Genomic DNA, 25,713 nt, shown 5'->3' with positions numbered 1-25,713 from the left:
GGTGCACTCTAACGCTTTGGAGCGACTTCTCAGAATCCCGTAAGCAACACCTTTTCCCCCCACAGTTCCTTGAGTTTGAAGAAGGTGTTCGTGTTGGCTCCTCCGCGATGTGGCAGCTCTGGACCCCAACCTCTGTATTCCTTGGTCTGGTGACAAAGGGCAGGACAATGGATAGTGTCTTCCAGCAACAGTCTGCAGAGGGGACCTATGGCACGACTTTCAACAACTTCTTGGTTTACTCTGTGGTTTGGGCACCTTTTCAGCAGCACCAACAAAGGACATGGATCGTCCGGTCAATCTTCTTCACTTCCTGCAGTCCTACACTCTGGTGTGGGGGTCTAGTCGAGTTGGATCGGATCTCTGGAGTGTCCTTACAGGCTCAGCATAGATTGGACGGATTCAGCCTTTCCACAAAGATGCACTGGAAATTGGCAGCAGGTCTCCTAGCATTGGGGTTCCGCAGCTCTGGAAACTCATGGGACCTCGGGAGATGGCTCATTTCAAAGTGGCGGCGCGTGCCAATCTCTCAAACTATAGAGTTTTGGGAGAGTCACTAAGTATCTCTCGATCCTTAAGAACTGTAGTTAACTTAAGGATATAGGAAAATAATCTTAAAGGAGGACCCTAAGGGTCCCTAGCAACACTGCCAATAAGGAGTTGTGTGCTGCAGTAATAAAACACAAATGCCTTAATAGCTATGGAGCAGACAGACTCCATAGTACAGGCAGAATACAAATAATTGAGTTCCAAAAGACAGTCGTAAGAATGAATGAGTGGAAAAAAGCTCCACTCATTCAGGTTTAAAAGAAAAAGATCCAGAAGTCCAGCAAAAAGTGTCTGGGGTCTCACTAGGAGAGGGGGTGAAGCACAATAATGATAAATCTCCCCAACACTCAGTTTACCTCCAAAGCCTTTATTGATGGTCAGAGAAACATTTCCAGCTGAACATTACATACAATTCGTTTACAAACTATTAAACAATTCACATTGTTGCAGACACACAAACACTGTAACATCTAATGAGAGATAATATGTGCTTCCACAAACCTGTGTGCTCTAATCAATACTAGATTGTTTGTTATGGCTTAGCACCAGAAAGCTCTGAAAAGGTCCCAAATATTGAACTCATCTAATGATACAATAACTTTTAAATGTATACCTCTGATAATATAGCAAGGTTTCCTCCTTAGATCAGCAAAGACATTACCGTTACACTTACCAAAAATTGATTCTCTTTTTAAGTGCCAGCACGTTCATTTATTTTTCTTCAGTAAAAGCATTGCTCTCAAGGTTAACGGTCATTGTGTACCATCTGGTAATTCAATTTCCCCCATCTCAGTACCAGTTGTTCATCAATCTGAGCATTTGCTTACTGCACCTAATTAGCATTCATCACCTAGCCATTACCTTGTGGCCAAGAAACGGCAGCTGCTACCTGATCTTGACCCTGGGGTGGCTAAATGAGGCTGAACCACATGGGGTAAGTGACCAACAGGGGGATAACATGGTGTCATCTGATGAAAGCACATCCACCCTTTCCCTTTTAGGGATGTTCCCCCTGGGTCCCAAGCTTTTATGGCTTATTTTAAAAATTCCCTCCCACTGCCCACAAAACCTACTAAAGACCTCTTCCAGTATCATGTACAAAGAAAACCTAGGAAATCCCAACATTTCCATATATATATATATATATATATAATATATATAAGAATACTGAAACAGGGAGGCTGAGAGAGATCCACGATGCCAAGAACTGCAGAACACGCTCTAGTAGTTACGACAGGTGCCGGGAGATTTAAAAGGCGGAACCTGAATGAACACAGTGAGAGCTACTTGGGGAAGCCGTGTCTGCTCAAGACCCGGACCGCACCAGAGATGGAAGACAAGTCTGATCGGTGGCCACGGGATCTGGAAAACAGCACCTCAGGAGCACAGGAGCACAGGGACGTGGGAGCTGGTGAGTGAGGACAGTGGACCCGCAAATTGGAGGCAGAGCCCTGAAACGTCACTCCCTGCTTACCACACGGGAACCAAAGAGCGCTGCAGAAAGCTGGTGAGTCCAGGAGAGAGAGATTGGGACACCAGGGCCCTTACGCAACGATATCGAAGAATGCTAAATAATTGTGAATGGAATGAAAGAGAATCATTTTGGGAGGAAAGGCCAAACAGAGGTCAAGGGAGGAAAAGAAAACCCCTCACCCTGTGAACATTTGCAGAACCATATTAGTTGCGAGTCTGGGACCCACACCCAAGGGAAGCAAAGCCCAAGAGAGGTTAAAAGGGGTGGGAGAGAAGAAAACTCCTCATCTCATGAACTTTTGCAAAACCATAGCAGGTACGAGTCTGGGACCCGTGCACAAGGGGAGCAAAACCAGAGAGCCATTAAGGGGGAGAGAAAGAGAGCCCTACACCTCATCAACCTTTGCAAAACCACATGTCTGCAAGTGTGTGTAAGGTGTACCATGCTGAAAGCCCTGGCAGGAGAGTATACCAGGCAAGCACAAGTCTGCAAGTGTGTGTAAAGTGAAGTACTTTAAAAGCCCTGACAGGAGAGTATACCGGCCAAAGCTAAAGTTTGCAATTGTAGAAAATAGACCACTCAAATAAGTCCTGGCACAGGAATACGCCAGGTAAACCCAAAACAGAGAATGAAGTGAAACTGAAGTGGGAAGAAACCTGATGAGGGAGTACACAAGGTATCCTATATCATTGCAACTTATATCTAAAACTGTTTTGAACAGCAACCAGGGGAAGGGAGCTATCCCCTGGAACTGTGAACCTTATCCATAGGTAACTTGTGTGTTGGAGTGCATTTATATTTCTTTTGAACTTGAACCTTTGTGCACCTTTCAAGACATCACCCCTTTTCACATTAGAGTTACTTTAGAATGTGAGGGCAAGGGCAGTTTTGCTTTAGACATCTTGACATTGGACAGAAACTCAGCTTTGGTAGGGACAATGAGGCATAAAAGTCTGTAACACAAATATGACTACTCTGTGTCCACGTCTCATTCTTGGCTCCTCACAGCATCCAGTGTATTCATTGCCCTTTCATCTGAGCATTTGCTGTCTCTTTCATCAGTGCAATTTGTGCACATCTATCAGCACATTTGTTGCTCCTCCATTAGGGCATCTGTTTCCTCTCCCTGAGAGCACTAGTTGCGCTTTCATAGGGGGAACTACTTGTCCCTCGTTCAGTGTAGTCTTTGCCTATAGATTATAACATTTGTAGCCCCACCACAAACAAATTAGTTGCTCCTCCACTAGTGCATTGGGTGGCCTTCCATCTGCAGATTTATTTCCCATCCCTACCATAACAACATTACCTCTGCATCCCTCTTCCTTATCACAGTCCTTATTCTACGAGTTGAGTCCTCCAACGTCAGACTGTTGCTACACACGCCTACTAAATGTTTATTTTTCCCTTTTTTTAAACTCCTCCACCAAGCTGAGTATAAAAGCACCTATTACTCACAAAGACTTCCTGTTTTGTCTATCTCCGCTGTATGCAGGTTCATGTGTGGACAACCATTGTCAGGCATGTCTTAGGTAAGCAGTATGTGCTGTGAATGTGAAAAGCTTTCGGTTGCACAAATGTAGTCACCTTTAAGGTATTCTCTGGCAAATTGGGCCAGAGCATTGTGTGCATATGCAATTGGGTATGGTTGACTTTGAACATATTGGGGGCTCATCTCTGTAGGTCAGAAATAATTCCTTTCTACAAAATATGGTATAGGTTTCTGCTGGCCAGGCTGTCTGACTAAAACATGTTCCAGCATCGGGATATAGCTACGCATGGTTTCTGTGAACTTTCTGGAAGAAGGGAACTGCCGAGAAAACCCTAGCTCCTGCTCCTCTCCACCACAACCTACAATCAAATTGCCTTCCATAACCTTGGTGGGGCATCTGTTAAAATATAAAAATATGAAGCCGGGCTACCAGTAGCTGAAAGCAGTGGTCTAAGTGGATTCTTGGAGAAATGCACTTGCTCAGAGACAGGCATTAGGGAGTACACCTGCTCTCTTTCACTTCACACTCATCTTGTAGATCCACATCTCTCTCAGAAACAGGCACTACTGAGCGCCCCTGTTCGCCTGAAGCTCTGTTGAATTATGTGGGTCCATCTCTTTGCTTAGATGCAGTTAATGCTGGGCAAACCTGTTCTCCTGAACATCTAAACACATTTATGTAACACATCTTATTTGTTTTTTAAACTTTACTTATTAAGCACTTGGTGAGCAAACAGCAGAAATTACACAACATCAGTGTCATATCACGAGGTATAATTACCATATCAACCATACCAAAGGACAATTATAAATATAGCACATTATATTGACAAGCGTACACAAAAAGCTCTAATGAAAAGTTCAGGGGTCTGCCTTCTTTGCTAAATAAACTAGAAAGTCTTGCCAGATATCTTAAGGACGGTAGCTGGTAGGCGCCATTGAAACATACAGATCTTCATTATTATTATTATTAGCCCATATTACATAATTCAGCCAGTATGTTAGCACTAGAGGTTCCTCCCAAGTCCATTGCATCAGGGCAGTCCTTTTAGCTAGCAGAAGCCCCAAGTTAAGAAATCTCCACTGCACTATGGACATCTTGCCAGTGAAACCCAATAAGTACTCTCATGCTGTAAGGTGGATCCATCAGTTTAGTATGTCTCCAAGAGCCTGGCAAACTTCAGACCAACACCCAACCAGTCTGGGGCAATCCCACAGCATATGCAACAAGGAAGCATAAGGACTGCGGCACCTGGGACATTCCTTGGCCATTTCTGGCCGAAACATATTGTCTAAATGGAGTGTACCGCAGCCTATTCAGTACCTTGAAGTGTATAGGCGATATTTTTAATTCAGAGAGAAACCTTTTGTCAAGCAGCATATATTCTTCCAATGTAAATCAGTGAATTCAATTCTCAGATCGCCGTACCACTTCTCCCTAACATTAGGCCCCCTCCCGGTATTTGCAGATTGTGCCAGTTCATAAAATCTGGATATACTCTTCCTGCTAGTTGGCTCTGAAAGAATGTATGACAAAGAAACATGGGGAGAAGGGCTCAGCCGGACACACCGGCCAACAAACAGATATAGCTGCCCTGAACCTGAAATAATTTAGCAACTGCAATGAGGTTCCCCCAATATGTATCTTGACGTCATCCCAAATAATTAACCATTCGTTCAAATATAGATCCCCTAATGTAAGAATGCGGGCCCTGCTCCAGACCGCCTCCACATCTTTGTCTGGGGAGGACGCCATGGCCAATAAACCCCAGAGGGGTATCGTTGATCACATGGGGTGGGAACATTGAATCTCTTATTTAACTTACCCCAGGCCTCCCAAATCACGCTCACCAATTGCAGTGGGTGTGAGCATCGATATGCATTGCCTGAAAGCAGCAGCATTAGGTGTGGAGAAACCACCTGTAGTTGCTCCAATCTAACATGCAGAGCGTCTGGTTTGCTCAGCCACTCAAAGAGTAGCATAATGTATGTGCTATCAGGTAATACAGCTCAAAATCTGGGGTGGCAAGTCTACCCACTTCAAACGAGCGGGCCAGGAGTCCCCCATTGCATTCAAACCGGTCTACCAGCCCAAAGAAAAGAGAAGCATATTCCAGTAAGTTCAGCCGGGCCACATTGAAATGTTTTGGGAAAAAATACAGAAGCTAGGGCAATATGACCATTTTTATCAGAGAAAGTCTCCCGGGAAGTGACAACAGTATGTGAACCCCATCTCCGAAGTTTGGCTTTCAATTGGGATGAATAGGGCCCATTACTCAGATCAAATGTCAAGAAGGTTGATCTGGCAATACCGATCTCCAATACCGGAAACTGTGCGAGGCCCACGAGAGTCCCAACGTATCCGACGGTGTTTGCGTAACATCAGTCAGAGGACATATCTCAGACTTATTATTGTTGAGGTGGAGGCCAGAGTATTTCCTGAAATCTGACACTGCTCCCACACCCTTTGCCAGGTTGACCTCAGGGTTCTGAATGAATAAAATATTTTCATTGGTGCACAAGGACACAATTTCAAATTTCCCACCTAGACTTATTCCTGCTCCTCTGAATTTGTTACAAATCCTGTCCACCAAAGGCTTAAATATTAGACCAAACAGTAAGACCGACAGGGGGCACCATTGTCTAGTTCCAACATCCAGCTGTAGTATCCGAGATAGCTTCCCATTTGCACGCACACGGGAGAAAGGTTGCGCATTTTTAAAACTTAACCCAAAAGATAAAATGAGGTCGGAATCCATAATTAGATAGGCCCTGAAATATAAATGGCCAGGAGAACGTATCAAAAGCTTTCTGCATCTCTAAGGAGACAGCTACTGCTCGTGATTCAGGCAGAACCTGCGCTAGCACATCATAAAATCTCTGTATATTAGATGCCGTGGACCGAACTGGTATAAAGCCAGATTGATCCGGATGTGCCAGCAGAAGGGTCAGTTTGACTGGAAGCACTGGCATAACCTTGGCATCACTATTTATGAGGAACAATGGTCTATATGACCTGCACTCATCCGCTCTTTTATCCGGCTTAAGAAATAGTATTATCACAGCTTCACGTATAGTCTCTGGCAATACCCACTTAAGGAGCTCTTCCTCCCATACTTGTAGCATATGGGGAGCCAGCACTTCCCAGAATTCCTTATAGAATACGGCACAAAAGCCATCCGACCCGGCCCTTTATCGCTGGAGAGTGACATAATAGCTCATTTAATCTCCTCGACCGATTTCAGAATTTCCAACGCTTCGCTAGCCTCACTGGATAGTAGTGTCGTCGGAATCCCTCCTAGATAGTGCTCATTCCACATGTCAGTAGGTGGTCCCTTCGGCTGGTTAATGTCAAAGTTAAACTGGTAAAATACATAACTGATGTCCTCATCCCTATGTGCTACAGACCCATCCCGCCTCCTAATATATGGGATGTGTGTGGTTCTTACCTCAGACCTAATCACACGAGCCAGCATACGGCCTCACCATACCTTCTTGCAGCTATTGGCCTGTCCAGGTGTTGTAGCTCCCTTCTCGCAGCGTACCTAAACCCATCTAGTTCGGTCTTGATGTCTTGCCTTAGTGCTGGGGTGGGGGACTGAGCATATTGCTGCTGTAATGTCGAGAGTTTGGAATCTCTTAAGGGCCCCAAATTCAGTAGACCTAGCTATTCTTCGGCTGTGCTCCTTGAAGGCCTGCCACAGTGTCACAGTGTCGCCGCTGAGGAGACAGACCCCCACACTAGTATCAAAATACAGGATATATATTCATGAATGTTCAGAGAGACACTAGGTCCTGCAGAGCAGCTGGTTTAAAACGCCAAGGTGCTGCATGCCACCCATGGTCGTCAACTGTATAGACAACACAATGGGTGAGTGGTCTGACAAGGATCATGGGAGTATTGTACAACTTACAACCCGTTGAGCCATGGGCTAGACACCAGCCACATATCTATGCACGAGTACATATTGTGCACTGACGAATAAAACGTATATGCTCTGTCCACAGTATGGAGCGACCGCTAAACATCAGGCATACCCATCTTGGATATATTCATAAGGATAGTCTGTGCTGCCTTAGTGAGTGCTCTGGGCGTGTCAGAAGTGTGATCAAGTGTTGTGCATGAAACGATGTTTCGGGCCCCTACTAATTATCAAAGCCATAGGGTATTCAGTGCAGAGTCGAAAGACCTTGTCAAAAAAATCAGGGTCATCTACATTAGGTCCATACAGATTAACCAGCAGAACCTTTAGTAGGCACAGGATACCATGTACCAGCATGTATCTAGCACTCTCATCCATTCTAGTTTCCAAATGCGTTAATTGTAGGTACCAGTGCACCAGTGTCAAAACCCCTCTGGCTTTTATCAAGTATGACGTATAATACCTATGCGCTCACCCCAGCGCAAATCTCTATGCTTGCCTGCTCTGGACGTGTGTTTCCTGCAGGAACAAAATCTTGGAGCCTCTCCTGTTTGCATAGGCAACTATCCTGCAAGCTTTAACCGGTTTCCCCAGCCTCCGAACATTGCACGTTGCATACTTCTATCTTTACAGGCAGAGCCTGTGTGTGATACCACTGACCTTCCAAAAACAACCCCCACCAAGTGCATGTTCTCTTTTACACCCCAACTGCTGAACATGCACCCCCAGCCCACTCTCAAAGCCACCCTAACATTGGCTGTGCATGACCCACCGTCCCCCCGAACACAAAAAAACCTCAACATGTGCACTTGCATCGGGGAACAACCATTTCAACGTGGAGTGGACTTCAAGAGATGCATCACAAGAGCTTTGGTACATGGATCTAAACTGCACACACTAGCCCGCATTAACATGTATTACCATTAACTCGTAGGTTGCAACCCCATATGAATTATTAAGCACAACCATTCAAATACCAGGAGAGCAGGCAGAGGAATATGCAATTCAATGAAGGACATGGCTACGGCGGGCATCGTCAAAAAGTAGGCTTTGTTATTGAACTGAATCTTAAACTGTGCCGGGAATAGCAATGTGCAAGGCACGTTTCTCTCTTAATTTCTTGAGACCCATAAAGGTGCGTCATTCCTGCTGCACAACGAAAGTTAAATCAGGATAAATATGAAAATTGTTAGATCCAAGCCTGAGCTCTTTTTTGTCCCTGGCTGTGTGCAGTAAAAGGTCTCTGGCTGTCATTACGAGTCCGGCGGTAGCCGTGTCGGTAGGTGGGGATTTACCAGCGCCGGACTTGCCGGAATTACTGGGGCATTACAACCGCTGTGAAATGCGGGGACCAGCCGGGGTTGTCCAAAAGATCACGGAGCAAGTCCTCCGATGCTGACTCTATATTCCCACAAAGTGCATCCTCCAGTACCCCTACAATGCAAATCTTATTCTGACAGAACCTCGACTCCAGGTCTTTGCACTTTGCCTTTCGTGATGCTGCATCTCCTTCTCCAGCTGGGCGTGAAAGGGTGACACATTGGCAGTGATGTTGCCCAGTTTTACATTCACGGATGCAAAACCCTGCTGCATTGATTCCAGCATACGCTGTAGATCCGTGGGCGCACCAGTGGTAGAACCACAGTGGCATCAGATGGTCAGGGAGCAGGTTTTGCAAATCTATCCAGTCCGCCCCCTTTCCTGGCGCCAGCACCTTTAGTCATGCCGGATATTGCGTGTCTAAGGATAGGGCGGATAAATGGGGCGAGCCATTTGGCACACAGTTGTGACTCCCCACACAGACCCAGGGAGCCCCTGCTTCACTCTCCTAGTTGCAATGGGACTGGCTGTCTATGCCATGGCCTAGACAGTAAGTGGTTAACTCAAATAAGGCGGCACCACCAGAGTGGTCCAGAGGACTTCCATAACTCTCCCACCTCCACTCCTGTAGTCACAGAGCGACCCGATAGTACACAATTCCAGCAAATACCACTGCAAGCTCAAGCAAGCCATGAGCCACACAGCTGCCCGGACCAGGCTTCCTCACAATTATACTCAGAAAGTTGCAGTGCACATGAAAAATATGGACGCTGACCTTGGGGACCGGTCCCCTCTCAATGGTTTTGAAGAAAATTTAACTCGGGCGCATACTTGCTGACTTTGCCCCCTTCTTTGTGCACAACACAGGTGTGACTCCCACACACAGACGCAGGGAGCCCCTGCTTCACCATCCTAGTTGCAAAGGGACTGGCTGTCTATACCACAGCCAAGGCATTAAGTTGCTAACTCAAATAAGCCTGAATGATCGGCCGAACACTGCCCTGAGCGATCATGACACTGCTCAGCAGCTTGTTGAATTCGTTGTGACGGATGGCGAGCGGCTAGTGTCTGGGCATAACGCAGGTGTTTTAAATGTCCCGGGCAGCGTTACTGGCCAGCTCAAGTCTGGTGTATTCAAGTCAAGCCAAGAAAGGGGGGGGGCCCTGACGATAGCGAACTGCACTGCAAGGAACTCCTCATGCTGACAGTGCTCGACCCAATGACGTATGAATAGGTGCTTGCCAACCAGGGAGCACGTCTCACGCTCAGTCAAACCAACGCTCCCAGGCGCACCATGCAGCGGTCGGGCCCGGTCGCCACCCACATACCTCAAGCATTGAACACCGTAACTCGGCTCCCCATGCACCGCAGAGACCCGCTGTAGGATCGGGTCGTGCCTGACACATTTCCACGTCTGAAGGCCACCAAACTGATGTATCCGGTAACAGTGGGCTAGTGTTAAGATAGTGGAAACCCACAGGCCACGCAGAACTAATGAGTAATACGCCATCATGGCTCAGTGCTCAACAGCGCGCCCAATGATTCCAATTTGCCATAAAGTTACGCTGTTCTCAGACCTTGGACGATCTGTGCTGTTGATTTCATGTATACTTGGAATCAACATGCTCAGGGAGTTTAAATATGCTGTAGAAAACAGTCTAAAAAGAGTCTAGCTGGTAGAGTGACTTGAAGCTTTTCCCTATGTCCCTCCCACACTCGCCTGTTTGTTGTACCTGTGTTTTTTTTACAGCCAAACCCAAGTAGATCTGGATAACATTAGGGAGCTGGTTCTATCTTCTCTTCAGTTTGCCTCCCATGAGGAATGGAGTTTCTAGTATCAGGGAAAGATTGTGCCTTCTGTCTGTACTGGCAGGACTGACTTCCTCTGTGAAGGAACTCTCTGGTTTTTATGGCAACCAGACAACTGCAGCAGCTGAAGAGAGTCTATTAATCGGGCTCCATTTCAGGCAGCACTACAGATTAAAATTAAATTCAGGAGATGTTGAGCACTCTTTGGATTATAATGTGTGGGTAAGAAGAATCCATTTACATAAGTAATGGCCATTTGCTTTTTTATTGAATTTGAATTCCAACAATTTATAGTAACATTGCTGGGGAGATTAATCAAGCTTTTGTTACAGCGCTGAGAGGCGTGACAGTAATTGCAAGTCTAGTTTATTCAGTTGCTGGCTTTGCCCCCTTTTTGTGAATTATGGTAAGACAAGCGGAAGAAAGGCCAGGCCGTACGCCTGGTTGTGCTGAACTGTAAACATCCAGATATCAGGAAAAGGGAGGCATTCTCGTGGTACCCAGAGCTAAAACGTCTTTCTGATACAAAGTGTGAAAGGATTAGCAGTGTGTGTTCCAAAGACAAGTATTAGAACGTTGTCTTTTGTGCTAGAGGACAATTTTCACCCAGTGAAGGAAACCATTAACCCAAGAAGAAACCAACACCGGAAAGTGAACTTTTACCCTCAGTTAAGAAGAAGTTAGTCATTCTTCTGGACCGTGAAAGTCTACCTTATCCTTAGTTTAGTTTTAAGCGTAATGGACAGAAGTAAGGGTTTTGACACATGACGGTGGACTACTGACTTACATGGAAATTCTGACCAAACCATTGGTATTTAAGTTGAGGCAGGGAAACCCCTCTTCGAGTTATGGAAAGTTAGGTTTTCTCTTTTTTTTCTTGACTAATGAATGTCTATAGCAATCATCAGTCTTCTCCTTCTAGACCCCTACGTTACCCTTGGGATTTCTATGGTTGAGCTCTTACTTCCACGTTGATCTTAGGATCAGAACGTTGAGGCCTTAGTCTGTAGTAGCTAACTGTGTCCTTAAGTTTGTGAAAGGTAGTGTTACTGGTTTTATAGAAGACTACCCTTCTGAGTCCTAACTCATGACAAGTAGGGCTCGCTCCTGGGCCAACTCTTGGTCTTTTCACTTAAATTCCTTTAAAGGCGTTTTCATTTTTCCTGTAGCCAGACATTTACACCGGTGGGTCCATTCAACTATTTAGCACATGGATGGAAAAATAAGTGCTCGACTAATAGAGAGGAACTTCTCTTGTTGATTTCAGTCAGTTCTGCCTGGTTGGCAACAAGCTTTGCAGTGGCATTTTAGTTTTAAGGGTACACATATTGATTTAAGATGGTCTCAGCTAGTTCAGTTGACTCATTATGCTTTCTAGGCCTTTCCCTAAGAGGTGAAACTTTAAGGACTTTCCTCACATGGTGGAATTATAATCAAAATGGGTGCATTCTAACGCTAAGCAGGATCTACTATGGTCTACTTAGTGTATGCAACCTGACCTTGAATGGATGGCCTTTTTCTTCTTAACTTTTTCTTATGAAACAGGTCATTGCAATGCCACTTGTGTTGGTTGAGGGGTTGCTCTGACATGCTTACATTTGTTATGGTGACTAGGTGTCATTGTTAGTGCCCTGGCTGAGAAAGCTACGCCTGCATTCTCTGAGGTTTTCTCAAAATTCAAACGTCAAGGAAATCAGTGACTTTTACCATTTTTTGCAAATAAAGGTAGATGTAAGATTTGGGTAAGACACTATTGGATGGGGAGAGGTTGAATGGGGCAGATGGGTGGAAAAATGAGTGCCGAGGTTGTCCACCGATATTTTGCAGCAAACACAAACCATAGAAATATGTGGTAAAAAAATTGGTCAGTAAATATATAGTTGAGAAAAACATTTCACCAGTCCTTGCTCCTCACAGCCCTCGACTTCCCTCTTTCCGGAGACCCATTGTGGTTTTAAACCACTCAGTAATTAAAATGGAGGCTTGTAAAGAACCTCTCTCCTGGGTGAGTACACATCGTATGGACTCTGATGAGTAGAGAAGATTATTAGTAAATAATCAGGCCACTTCTTGCTCCTCCATCCTACCAGCACATTGCTTGCCCCTTCATTAGTGCATTTGGTTGCACACAGCCTCCCAACATCACAGTTGTTACATCCAGCAAAACTTTCATAGTAGGTAAATTGCTCTCTATCAGTTTGTGAATTGGACCTCTGCCAAATCAGAACATTTCCACAATAATTTGACAGGTCATTACTTTGTCTCTCACCCATTGCTCACCTTTTTGACAGAGCTGCTGGTGTTTATTAGAGATGAGTCGCTACTCGTTTTGATAACGCATGAGAAATCTTCCCTGACAGCCAATAGGTGGGCCAATGTTACTTGCGAGACTGTATGCATCATTTGACGGAGGGGGCTAAACAGCTTCTCCATGGCGTCTCCCTTTCCATGCTAGAATTCCAAGAAAAGAATGTTAATCCTTACTGTGTGTAGTGAGCGGTCATGCCATTTTACCAAATGTTCAGGTTAGCTTTAAAGTTATCAAACCAAGAACAGTACTACACAAGGTGGTGCAGTTGCATAAATCTGACAGGCAAAATAACATTGACTCTTGAAGGGTGGGCTGAATGATGAATCTGGTTATAGAGATAAGCAGGTCTTTTGGACATAGGAAAATGGCAGGAGGCCGACATGCCTGATCAACTGCATAGCAAGAAAGGAGAAGGTGACTGTATTCATTATTAGCAAATGTACTTCATTGGTGATAGACAACCTTCCAAAATAACCACTTGCCGACAGAGAAAGAACATAGTGCACTGCAGGTTCAAGTCAACCACTCCAATCTTTACTGGCAGGAGGACACCACAGTAGCTAGGGATGTGAGATAAATGGCCTTTGGTTTGGCCTGAAGAAGGAATATATGCAGGCAAGGGAAAGCATCACACACTGTTGCTGCTGCTACTAATACTACTGCTGCTACCAAGATTGCATGTTGGAAGAAGACACCCAACATGGATTAAGACAATGCCATATTTATTAGTAGCACGGAGAAGGAAAGCTAATAGCTTGGATTGAAAGGTAGGCTTAAGTGCTAGAGGTTTGCACAGAATGAGCAAAAAACATTGGAAAGGTAATCATCTTCCGCAAGCCAGTACATGCCCCAGGAGGTTTGTAATTAGTGGGAAATTGGCAGTGTGAAAGAAGGAAAGGCATGAGCTAAGCCTTCCATTCCACCCACAAAAAGCCACTGATGATGGTTCATAAAAATTCTGAAAATGTGTAGAAGGACTCCATGTTTGGGAAAATAAAAACATTAATGAGTTTAAAGTAAAAGTTGCAATGTATGAGTTTTTGAATAGTAAAAAGCATACTGATTTGTGGGTCAGTATCTCGTGGTAACTGCAATACCATGGTCCTGCCATGTATTCAAAAGGAAAGCAACATTCAATGTTGAACAAAAACAGATTACTGAGATGGCCAATTCAGATACAGGCTTTATTTTGATAGCTACAGGAACATTATAAGACGTCGACTCTCCTCAGCAGTTCAAGTCTGACATTTTCAGGAAATTCATTCTGGTTTCACTCTCCCAGCTTGCCACATCACATCATACTACTATGCAATGCATCCACATCCCCCCACCATTATCACATCAGATGTGACGGAACACGGGGTTGCCAGGCTGCAGCATCCCCAATTTCTGTCAACTGCGCCACGCAAATCACTAAATGTTCCCTTCAACGACTTCTCACCTCAGCCCTTTCGGACCAGTGGAAGGATGTCACAGTGACATCAAAGCGTGCGACCAGCATATGCATTCGGCAGTCATATTCGTTTTGCAGGATCCTGTGTATATGTGCCAGCTCTTCCTGTGGACAAGAGAGGGAAGGAAAAGGATTGAGTAATGATGCCTGAGCCCACAAAGGCACCAGAAACAGAGGACAAGGCTAAGGCGAGAAGCAATATGGCACGGCACCACATCAGAAAAGTATGCTCGTTACCTGTAATGGTGAATCTGATGGTAGTAGGTTAGCTATATACCTTTCATATATTGGTTTGATGGATTTGGCACTTCCCGTTGATGACCCAGAGGAGTGAGTCTATGGGATGTGCCCACCCAAGTTATCTTTGACATCCATATAAAGGGCAACTCTCTAACCCAGTAAGGATATAGTTTATGTAGTACGTTGACATGCTTTATAGCGCTATGATGCTTCCAACTTGCGGTTGCAGGGACAGTCGAGGAGGTGAGCAAGGGGAACATCTCTCACCTCAGTAATTGATCCGTTTATCCCAAATTATATAGCTATGTTTACATAAAAGTAACAACAAAATAATAATGCAGGCACCAGTAATAAAAAGTCAAACAGGAATTCATCGTAAAAATACTTTGTCCACCTGTGTCTTACACGCACCATAAATACCTACTACGACTATATAACTCATCAGTGTTAACTAAAATCTTTGGGGAGGAGCTGCAGTTGACTGAGATGTGGGATGTATTTACCCATGCATCCTAGCCCTACCTCAAAACTGTGCAGTACTGACATGGAAAACATCATGATGGCCAGAGCTTCCCAGAAAATGCACAGGGAAATGCAGGAAGAATAGGCTGCCATTCATTTTTGCCGATGTTATGGGCACAGAAGGACACTGCCTAAAACCACCATTGGACTACCCACACAGTAGTCTGAAACCATTGGGAATGGCAATGCTGATTGCCAAATGCAACCTAGAATTGTTGGGAATTCATTTCTTAAATCCCAAAAATGGGTGCAGTACCAGTACTCACCACTATCCAAAAGCCGGCGTTTTAAAACCACTCTGTTTCCCTGAAGGCAAGTCAAAATGCCTATTTTCAAACATTGCAATATGTGCAAAATATTTACTGAACACCAGCAGACATTTGGCAGAATGGAGTTTTGTGTGCCTACAAAATCTGGGAAATGAAGATCATAAGACAAGGTTTATAACAAGACTGGCTGCGCTGTGGATTTCAGCAGTTTAAGTTGCATTGGACTGAAAGACACTAAAATCGAAAATGTTTAGATTAAATGAGTGAGCTATGTTTGGTGTCACATGCCTTTGTAACTGTTTAAATGTCATAGTTTTAAACTTAGAATCAGCATTCTAGCTGCATGTGTAAAATTGCAAGTTAATTTAAAAAGCAACAAATAACATGACAGTAGCTGAAAGTCTGGCTTAAGGAACTTGATTCTGCCTGGCAACTACCCCCATCAGCAGTGAAACTTGAGTCACCACTGTGTTCCCAGGCCAACCTTCCTTTTGCTGCCCACAATAAGGATATGCCATCTATCTGATAATTGAATTACCTGTGCTCTGCAAGAGAGTGGACAAAGCCCTCTTCACTCAGGCAAAGGTTTTTATTACCGCAGTCGTAAAATGTAGCTTCCTCTTGGCAGGAGCTGGGAGGAGCACTGCCTGTGAGAGCAAGCTGGCTTGGCAGAAACTGGAAAGACTGATTTCTACCTTATGCTGAGAGAAAACCACACCCCTTTGGAGCCAGAACATAACTTTAAAAAGATGAATAACTCATAGAGCGGACATGTGAAAATTTTATAAATGATACCATAATTCTTGTGATTTTTCTGCCCACATTTTAAGAGGTTTTTCGACCCGGTGGCATGTTCAGGGGGGTTTTAGCGGAAAAGTGGATATTACTCTAAATGTATGCATGTTAAAAATCTGAAACTTCATCAGTTAATGTCCCTACTCCCTGCACACATGTATGTAAAGTTGGGTCAATGTCAGAAATTGCAAAATCAGTTAAAAAGTGAAATATGTGCCATTTCTGAATGCAAGCTCCCAGGAAGAGCAGAGTTTGAACAGGGTATACCTCCTGTAATGCATGATGGGTGCATATGATTTTAAAACAATATGTACCTCTGCAAATATGTATTTGTTTCAAATCTAGATTTGTGTGTAAGTTGACAGGAGGAGTGGACTTTCTGCAGGCTGTAAAATGACATCACGCTGACTCACAGTTCATTCCCCAATCAAATGATAAATGGAAGTTTGACCAATTAGAAGCTGAGAGAGAGGTAGGGTCAGTGATGCTAGAACACACCCACATTCTAAACACATAAAAGCAGACAGACAGGACAGATAGGGGCTTTCCAAATCCATCTGCAGCGGGACGCTCTGCCGGAAAAATCCATACTTACCTCCATCAACCTCCAGAAAGCCAAACTAGAGACTTCAATCTATCCAGAACTAAGAGAACCAGAGAGAGAAAGCAGTGCTGTACCCAGAGAGACCCAGACCAGCAGAGAGAGCTGACCCAGATCACTGTGAAGTGCAGAGGCCAGACCAGACCAGACCAGAGTCCAGTCTAAAACCCTGACCAGATCCGTGGCGAGGCACATTTCGCTCAAGAATATAGTGTGAGTACCTAGAAAACTGTGCAGAACCAATCTCCTAGTTAAAATAATATAATTCAATCCTATTTTAATCTAAGTAGAACTGTCTCCTAGCTGTCACCTGTCATTTCTAGTTGCAAGCTGCACTTGTCATTTTGAGCTTTTGAAATTTGCAAACCCAAAAACGACCTTTATTAAATCGCTCATATCTCCGCGACCGTTTGGGCTAGAGACTTGCAGTAACTTTCCTCTGATAGCTTAGAATCGTAGCTTTGAATCGCACCAAGAACCGCATTCCTACCCCTTATAGTTTTACCGCAATCGCGGAGCACGCATCCGCGAATTTTACCGCGATTTGCAATTTCTTCACATGTAAAAACTGCTGCTGTTTGCTTTCCATTTGCCAGAAATTCGTTTAACCTGCTAACTATCCCTGCATCATTGCTAGTGTGAGCCTGGACTAATATTAACTAGATACCACTCACCCTGAACCTCTGAAAGGGAATTAAAAAGCATTTCCAGCATATTTCTCATCCATTGCTAACACATATAAAAGCATTTGGGCCTGTGTTTTCAAAACTCCTATCTGTTTTCTGTTGTCTAAGCTTGCTGGATTGAACTGATTACATTGATTGCATTTCTGAGAACTGTGTGCTTTCCTCCCATTCCCTTGCATTGCATAAAGAGGGGGGGAGTGAATAGCCAGAGAAAAGTGATTACATTGTTTGGTTGAAATCATATTGAGTATTTTCTGTACTGCATTCATCGAATATTGCATCCACCTGAGCTTACATAAAGCATCCTCTACCACATTATACTTTTGTTCCTATTTACCAGTGTGTTACCTTATCCATTCCATCTCAACTCCTTAGTAATTATAAAGACGTGTGCTAGTGCCAGATTCTCTGTTGTCAATCTTTATCATATCAGATTAAGTGTGCTATTCAATTATTAATTTATTATAAAGTGTGATCTATATATCTCTTGTTTAAATTATCAAATAAACCTTTTAACTTGTAAAACAGAACTACTTCTTGGCTCAGCGGGGTCAGGGGGATTCCAAGAGAGGGGTGTTATATAAGGGTAGTCATCCAGAACGCATGAACTGGACCTAAAGATATATCAATAAGGGTTTCATTCAGTATTCCAGACTAGGCGTTGACTTAGCTGTAGTGTTGAATTGAATCCTCTTACAGAGAATACCAATGATAAACAAATAAGTAAATTACAAAAAGGCATATTTAATTGCAGGTGGACAATATTCATAAATTAAATAAAAGTTGGATTGGTCCCTATTGGGGGTTACTGCCCATTTTCCTTAGGGTTTTCCCTTTTTAGCAGATATTACTTGATTATCTTGACTTTGCCACCATTTGCTTTCCTAGGACCTAATTGAACATGCCCTCTGTGATGCACTAAAATATACTGCTCCGCAGAAATGGGGGCCAATGCCCTTGGCACCCACTTCATTGTCTGGACTGGTTGGAACTGGAACTGATAATGAAGATGCTCATAAGGGGCCGGAGGTCATCGTCGGGGGAGCGGACCAATGCCCCTCGATGGTGGTTTTGCTGACCGGAAGTAGCCATATAACATCATAAGCATAACTGGACACAAATAAGTGACTACATGTTAATGAATGGGTTCATTGTTTTGGAGAGGGACGGTACAAGTATGCCAGAAGGCCTAGTAGTGGTTTCTTGAATTTATTCTGGTCAGGTGACAAGTGACCCCCAAAGGTGGGGGAGGTCTGGAGGGTTATTGCGATCCTGTGCTGGAACATGTCAACAATACACAGAAAGCCCTAGATGGTATAAGAAGCTCAATGAAGTTCTGGACTAAGCTCACCTTTCATTAATGGCCAGAGTTGCATTATTAAAGATGGCGCCACTCCCCAGGCTCCTACACATTTTGTAAACGTCCCATATAACATACCCAAGACTTTCTTTAAAACTTTAGATTCACTATGCAGGGAGTTCCTATGGCGTAACAGTAGGTGTAGAATAGCTTTAACCTTATGAGGAGGGCGGTATCAAAGCCCCACTCGATGAGTCATATTACATTGCAGGGCAGCTGCAATTCGTGGTTGGCTGTCTAGCAGATGAGTCTACTCCAGACAGAGAGCTACTTCAGCCCACGGTACCAAGTTGCTTCCTCAAAGAGTTATTATGGCACAAAAAGCCCAGGGTCACTCAGGACTCACTCCTGGTATCACCAGGCACCCAGCTATGGGACAGGGCGCTCTCATTGATAGGACTGACAGATCCATTCTCCATACATACTCCCTTAGCTTCACTTTTTCATACTGCATCCCAAGCACAGCTGGGTATTTGCATACATTGGGAATGACACGGCATTGCCACTATAGAAGACCTGATTCATGGCACCTCCTTCATACCCCTCCAGGAGCTAGCAGATACTACCAACTTAAACCAAGGCCAATATCTGCTGCATCGCATCATCCAGAGCGCAATACCACGCAGATGGCCAACATATAGCGAGATAATGGAAACGCACTCAACAGCTGACCTTCTGTACGACATAGCGGAAGGCGGCCATGCAATTTCCAGGTTATATGACTTTCTCTTGTCCAGAGGACCCTGTGGGGTTTTGGCGATTAGAAGTAAATGGGAGGAGGAACTAGGTGCCCCGTTACAGGACACAGACTGGTCAGAGATATTACGGTATCGTATGAAAGTGTCTCGTAATGCTAGATTGCAGCTGGTCCAGTTGTTCGTCACTCATAGGGCATACTTAACGTTCTTAGAATTTCAAGATTTCCCAGCGCAGCCACACAACACTGTCCTAGATATGATGCCTCAGACGCCGGTTTACTACACATGTTTTGGGCATGCCCTATCATTAGATAATACTGGGAAGAGATGGCGTCCAGATTGAGTGAAGTAGGTCTTACTACAAACCTGTTCTCGCCATCAGCTTGCTTGCTGGGATGCTTTACGCGCCCCAAACCTACGCGGTATGCATCTAAAATGAAAGACCTGGAATATATGCTGCCTAAACGCAGGATAGCTCTGTCATGGAAATCCCCACGTGGCCCCAATATAGAGGATTGGTGGTGAGACCTTAAGAAATGGACATTAGCCGAAAAAGTTGCCTGGAGGCACGCGGTACACTTTCTGACACCAACAAAGACATTACATTATGGAATGAGCTAAAACAGTGATTATTTGCACCAGAGGTCGACGGCCCGGAGATGGCAAACACACTCCTGCCGATGACTCAGGCAACTCAACCCTAGGGAATCACCATATACACAAGCTAGGCGTTAACACTACAGGCAATTCAGGAGTGTGGGAACAGGGCGGGGGAAGGGTGGCAAAGTTGGGGAATAAGTTCATGTTAGCAACAGGCTTTGTTTTGCCACTAATGAACACATTCATTGAAAGTATGTGATGTTCCATACTGTACTGCTTATATACATGTAAGAAAAGGAACAAGTTACTTACCTGTAACTGTTGTTCTCAGCATGGGTCTGGCATGGATTCACATGCTCATGAATATTCCCGATCGTCAGGCTGGGAATCCTCGGTAAAGAAAAAATAAGTTTCAGTTTCGTTTCTGAACTGTCTTTCTACTAATAACCAACCACTGGTCTCTGGGTCATACTGCACCGAGCCAATGACCGCCCTCTACCTAAGCCCTTCCTCTGCCAGCCATCTTCAGATTTGGGAGCACGTAAAGTGGCAGTAGGACCAAGAGAAGAGCCGCAGAGGGGTTGGGGGAGGGTTTGCATGTGAATTCATGCCACACTGCTGGAGAACAACAGTTACAGGTAAGTAACTTGTTCCTTCTCCAGCATGGGGTCTGGCATGGATTCACATGCTCATGAATACAAGACTACATAGCAGTACACACATGCACAACCATGGGAGGTGGCAAGGCTCAACATTAAGCATTTCAACAACTCAACATTAAGCATCTCTTACCTCCCCAACAGGCTCACCTTCAAGCGAATAGATTGCGCAGCACTTCTTGGCCGACTCTGGACTCCTCCCTGGAATCCCGGTCGACGCAGTAGAATTTCGTGAAGGTGTGCGTCGACCTCCACCTAGCTGCCCTGCAGATGTCCAGCAGGGGCGCACCAGACAGGAACGCCGTAGTAGCAGCGGTCGCTCTGGTCGAATGGGCTCTCGGATGGCCAGGCAATGGTGAGTTTGCCAGCCGGAGAGCCATCTGGAAATGGAAGCCTTGGAGAGGGCCTTTCCTTGGTTCACAGGGCCAAAGTTCACAAACAGCTATGATGCCCTCTGAAAACTCTTTGTGCGGTCCACGTAGAACTTCAGCGCTCTAGCCACATCCAGCGAGTGCAAAATCCTCTCAGCCGGCAACTAAGGTGACGGGAAGAAAACAGGCAACACCAAGGGCTCGTTAAGATGGAAGTCTGACGGCACCTTTGGTATGAAGGAGGTGTGCATCCTCAGCACTACCGTCGTCTGGTGGAAAGTCGGGTACGGCGGCTTACAGGAGAGGGCCTGGATCTCTCCCACTCGTTGTGCAGAGGTGATGGCCACAAGAAACACAGTCTTCCACGATAGGAATTTCAGCCACGCCGAATGCAAAGGCTGGAATGGTGGCTCCATGAGCCTGGTCTGCACCACATTGAGCTCTCACGCCGGGGCCGTAGACTTCACCGGTGGAAACAAGCGGAACAGTCTTTTCATGAACTCCTTCACCAGGCAGTGAGACCACCACGACAACCACCTCGGAGTTCTGGTATAGCGGGAGATAGCCGCCAGATGAATTTTGAAGGAGGCATGCGCCATCCCCACCTTGGCCAGTGATAGCAAGTACGGCAGCACTTGAGGGGCCGTAATCCGTATAGTGTTGATCTTCTGTGCACGGCACCAGACAGAGAACCTCTTCCATTTATGTCCATAGCACTTAAGAGTCGAGAAAGCTCTGGCCTTGGCAAGTACCTCCTTGCAGTCCGCCGAGATATCGTAGCCTCCGAACTCTAGTGCTGCAGGAGCCAGGCCTGCAGGTTCAGCGATCCTGGGTCGTGGTGCAGGATCGCGCCTCCTTCCCTGGCGAGAAGATCTGCGTCCGTCGGAAGCTTCACTGGGGTGGACGCTGACATGTCCAGAAGGCCCGGGTACCATATCTGCCTCGGCCACGCCGGTGCGACGAGGATCATCCTGCACCGGGACCGTCTGAGTTGACTGGTGAGTCGGAGAACCAACAGCAACGGTGGGAACGCACAGAGGAACAGGCCGTCCCAGGGGAAGGAGAATGCATCCCCCATGCTCCCTGGCTGGGGAAACCTGCTGGCGAACCGCCGGCACTTGGTGTTCGTCGCCGTCGCAAACATATCGATCTGGGGATTGCCCCATCATCGGAATAGGAGATCCACTTGATCTTGCCAAAGCTCCCACTCGCGGCAAGAGCGCCGCTCCCTGCTGAGTGAGTCGGCGACAGTGTTCTTCACTCCTGCCAGGCGAAAGGGTACCAGGAAAATCCCTTGGGCAACGGCCCAGTGCCACCGATCTTGCGCTTCCTTGGAGAGAGCCGGGGATCTGGTGCCCCCCTGCTTCCGTATGTAGAACATTGTAGTGGTGTTGTCGGTGAAGACCCTTACCATTTTGCCCTTGAGGGAAGGAAGGTCCCGAGGGCCCAGAACACGGCCCAAAGCTCCAGGAAGTTGATGTGCAGGGACCTCTCCTTCGGGAGCCAAAGGCCTCTTGCATGGAGATCTCTGGTATGCGCACCTCACCCTTCCAGGGAGGCGTCCGTCGTCACCGTCTCCTGATGCGCTGAGGTCTGGAAGTCCATGCCCGCCGCGAGATGCGCGTGGGTGCCCCACCACTGGATCGCTTGACGGAAACTCCCGTTGAGGGAGCTCTTATCCTCGAAGCTTCCGACTGGTCGTCGAGGAACTCCTGCAGCGGCCATATCCGCAACCTGCACAGTCGCACCAGGTAGATGCATGACGACCTCATGCTGAGCAGGGACTTGATGGACCTCATCCTGGCAACTTCCATGGTCAACAGCCGTTGAACCTTGCCCAGTATGGCCTTTATCCTCTCCTCCGACGGTGAAGCCAGCCACGTCACTGTGTTGAGTCTGGCTCCCAGGAACAGGGCGTCCTACGATGGCACCAAGCAGGACTTTGCATAGTTTATCGAGAACCCCAGTACCGTGAGCAGGCGGACGGTCCTCGCTGTGTGGTCGACGTCAAGTTCCCCTGACTTCGCTCAGATGAGCCAATCGGCCAGATAGGGGTAGACATGGATCCCCTGCAGGTGCAGCTGCGCCACCACAGGTGCCAAGCGCTTGGTGAAAACCCTTGGTGCCAACTTCAAACCGAAGGGCAGTGCCTTGAACTGATAGTGTCGCCCCTGGACCACGAAGCGCAGACATTTTCGATGTCCTGTGTGTATGGGGATGTGGAAGTATGCATCCTCCAGGTCCAGCGACGACAGGAAGTCCCCTTCTTCCAGCTGTCCCAGCACGTGCTGAAGAGTGACCATCTGGAATTTTTGGGATCTTATGTGTTTGTTGAGGCGGCGGAGGTCCAGGATAGGCCGCCAGCCGCCGGTCTTCTTTCGGACGAGGAAGTACTGCGAGTACACTCCGGAGCCCCAGAGTCTCTTCGGGACGAGCTCTATCGCGCCATTTTCCAGCATTGCTCGTACCTCCAGAAGTAGCTGTGGAATGTGGTTTTATTTCCTGGCCACCGGTGGAAAGTGGTGACACTTCCTTTGGAACTCCAGAGTGTGCCCGTGGGCCAGGGCATCCAGCAACCAACAGTCAGTGGAGATGGATTTCCACACGCCGGCGAAGTTCGTCAGCCGGCCTCCCACCGGGGTGCTCGGGTGGGAGCCCGACGTCCCGGCCGGTTCAGTCCTGCTTCGCCGAGGCCTTGGCACCTTGGGTTCCTTTGGCGATGACAACGATGTCCACCGGCCTTACTGGGGCCCCTGTAGGCTTCCTGCAACAAAGAACGGGCCGCCTGACAGTACAATGAGGAGCTGCCGCCGAATCCTTTGGAAGCACCTTGAGACTTGCCCCCGGAGGTCCGAAAGGACGACCGTCACTGATGGAGTGTGCCCAAGGCACGGGCCGTCTCGCTGTCCGCCTCGATGGCCTGCAGTGACTCGTCCAGTGCCTTGCTGAACAGGTTGTTCCTGTTGAAGGGCCTGACGGAAATCGGTGGCCCTGAGCCAACCGCGCCGGTGAAGGCAAACGTTGTTGCCCATTTGGTGAAAACCGGTGTCGGCAATGTCCGTGGCTACCGTGATGGCGTGGTCAGAAGCCACCTCCCCCCCTCCTGCAAGATTTCGAAGGCCTCCGCTCTCTTGTCGCCCGGGAGGAAGTCCAGGAGGGGGGTGATTTTAAACTACAGCTCCCTATCATAGCGGGCCACGATAGCGAGAGCGTTGGCCGCCTTAATGGTCGTTGCTGCCGATGAGATGACCTGACGTCCCATGGCGTCCAGCTTCTTCTCCTCGCCGTCCGGCAGGGAAGTGGAAGTCGATGCCGTCGCCCCTGCCAATTTCCTCTTGGCCGCCACAGAGACCACTGAGTCCTGGGATGGCTGTCCCCTGGGGCACATAGGAGCAGAATCTGGGACCTGGTACTTCTTCTCGTACCGGTCTCTCTTCGCAGGGGCCCTGGGCGGGTTCTTCAGAAGGTACAGTCCCTCATCCCAGATGTCGTCCAACAGCGGGACAGAGTACGGTCTTCCTCTTGGCCTCTTGTCGCTGATAAAGTAATCCCGCCTTCTTCTGCTCTTCGGGGCATAGTTGGAAAAGCTCAGAGGCCCTGGCGTTCATGGCATGAAACAAACCAATTTCGTTGTGAGGGGAAGCCCGGGGAGGGGGCGATGGGAGATCTGTTCCGTCGTCTCTTCCGTCATCCGTCCCCATCGTTGCCGTCTCAGTCTCCGTCTCATCCCTCGGCAGAGGGGATGGAGGTGAAGGATGGAAAGGTGGGGGTGGATGGACTCGCCTCCGCTTGGCTTGAGGGCTCCCCGACGGTCCAGGCGCCTTGTCCTTATCTCTGTGCACAGGGTGTGCAGCGCCAGCAAGATGTCTTCCGACCTGTCCAACAGTGTTGGCATCGGTTGCGATGGGAGCGTCGGCAGAGGCTCCCCCGGTTCATCGTCAACCTGCCGTTCTTCGTCGGCTCCACCCTCGCTCTCCACGTCCGCCTTGTCGAGATCCTTTCCGCAGGCCCCGACCTCCTGGAACCTCCAGGACTGCCTTGATGCCCGACATCTCGTCCTCGGAGGAGGTATCTGAGTCTGCTAGGACTACCGCATCCCCCCCCCTTCTCAGCCCGGGGCTTCACGGGGGTCTTTTCGATCAGTTGGAAAGACGATTCCCTCCGGGATATCAGGGAAACTCTAGGCTTGGAGGCCATCTCCACTGGGATCGCCTCCCCGGGCTTCGCCAGGGACACCACGACTCCCTCAATCGAGGCCTTAGATGACTGAATCTGGGCCTTCACGACCTTAGGTGCGTCGGAGGCCTTCACCGTGGGGGGAGGGTCACTGCCTCGCTCACCCTTGGCTTTCTCCGTCGGTATCGTCCGGGGCTTCTCCCGAAGCTTACTCAGGTTCTCTGACTTCCTTTTCACAGAGCCGGAGCGTTGGCTCGTGGTTGATGGCGTCAGTGACATTGTGCCCGGCCTGGCAGCCGAGGAGCCCGAATCAACGGTACTCCCGGTGCCCACGGGCACGTGGTGCTTTGCCTTCTGTTGGGCTCCCGTCACCGGTGCGGCCTCAAAGGTCTTAGAAGACCGCTCAAACTT

The 25,713-nt window shown here is 47.2% G+C and overlaps 1 protein-coding gene across 5 annotated transcripts in view; it reads right to left on the bottom strand.

Annotated features, from left to right (window-relative positions):
* Positions 1–25,713, bottom strand: part of LOC138566737 (protein FAM98A-like) — a 702,281-nt gene that overhangs the window by 143,611 nt on the left and 532,957 nt on the right. For all 5 annotated transcript variants that reach the window (XM_069644365.1, XM_069644366.1, XM_069644368.1 and 2 more), the window contains 2 exons: positions 14,314–14,430; positions 12,842–13,012 (listed from right to left, as the gene is read on the bottom strand). In XM_069644365.1, coding sequence (XP_069500466.1) covers positions 12,842–13,012; positions 14,314–14,430 — 288 coding nt within the window. The remainder of the gene's footprint in view (positions 1–12,841; positions 13,013–14,313; positions 14,431–25,713) is intronic.

The sequence above is a fragment of the Ambystoma mexicanum genome, chromosome 2p (assembly GCF_040938575.1).
Source record: "Ambystoma mexicanum isolate Mex_15411 chromosome 2p, UKY_AmexF1_1, whole genome shotgun sequence".
NCBI classification, from domain to species: domain Eukaryota; kingdom Metazoa; phylum Chordata; class Amphibia; order Caudata; family Ambystomatidae; genus Ambystoma; species Ambystoma mexicanum.
This window is presented reverse-complemented; position numbering and strand designations above follow the sequence as displayed.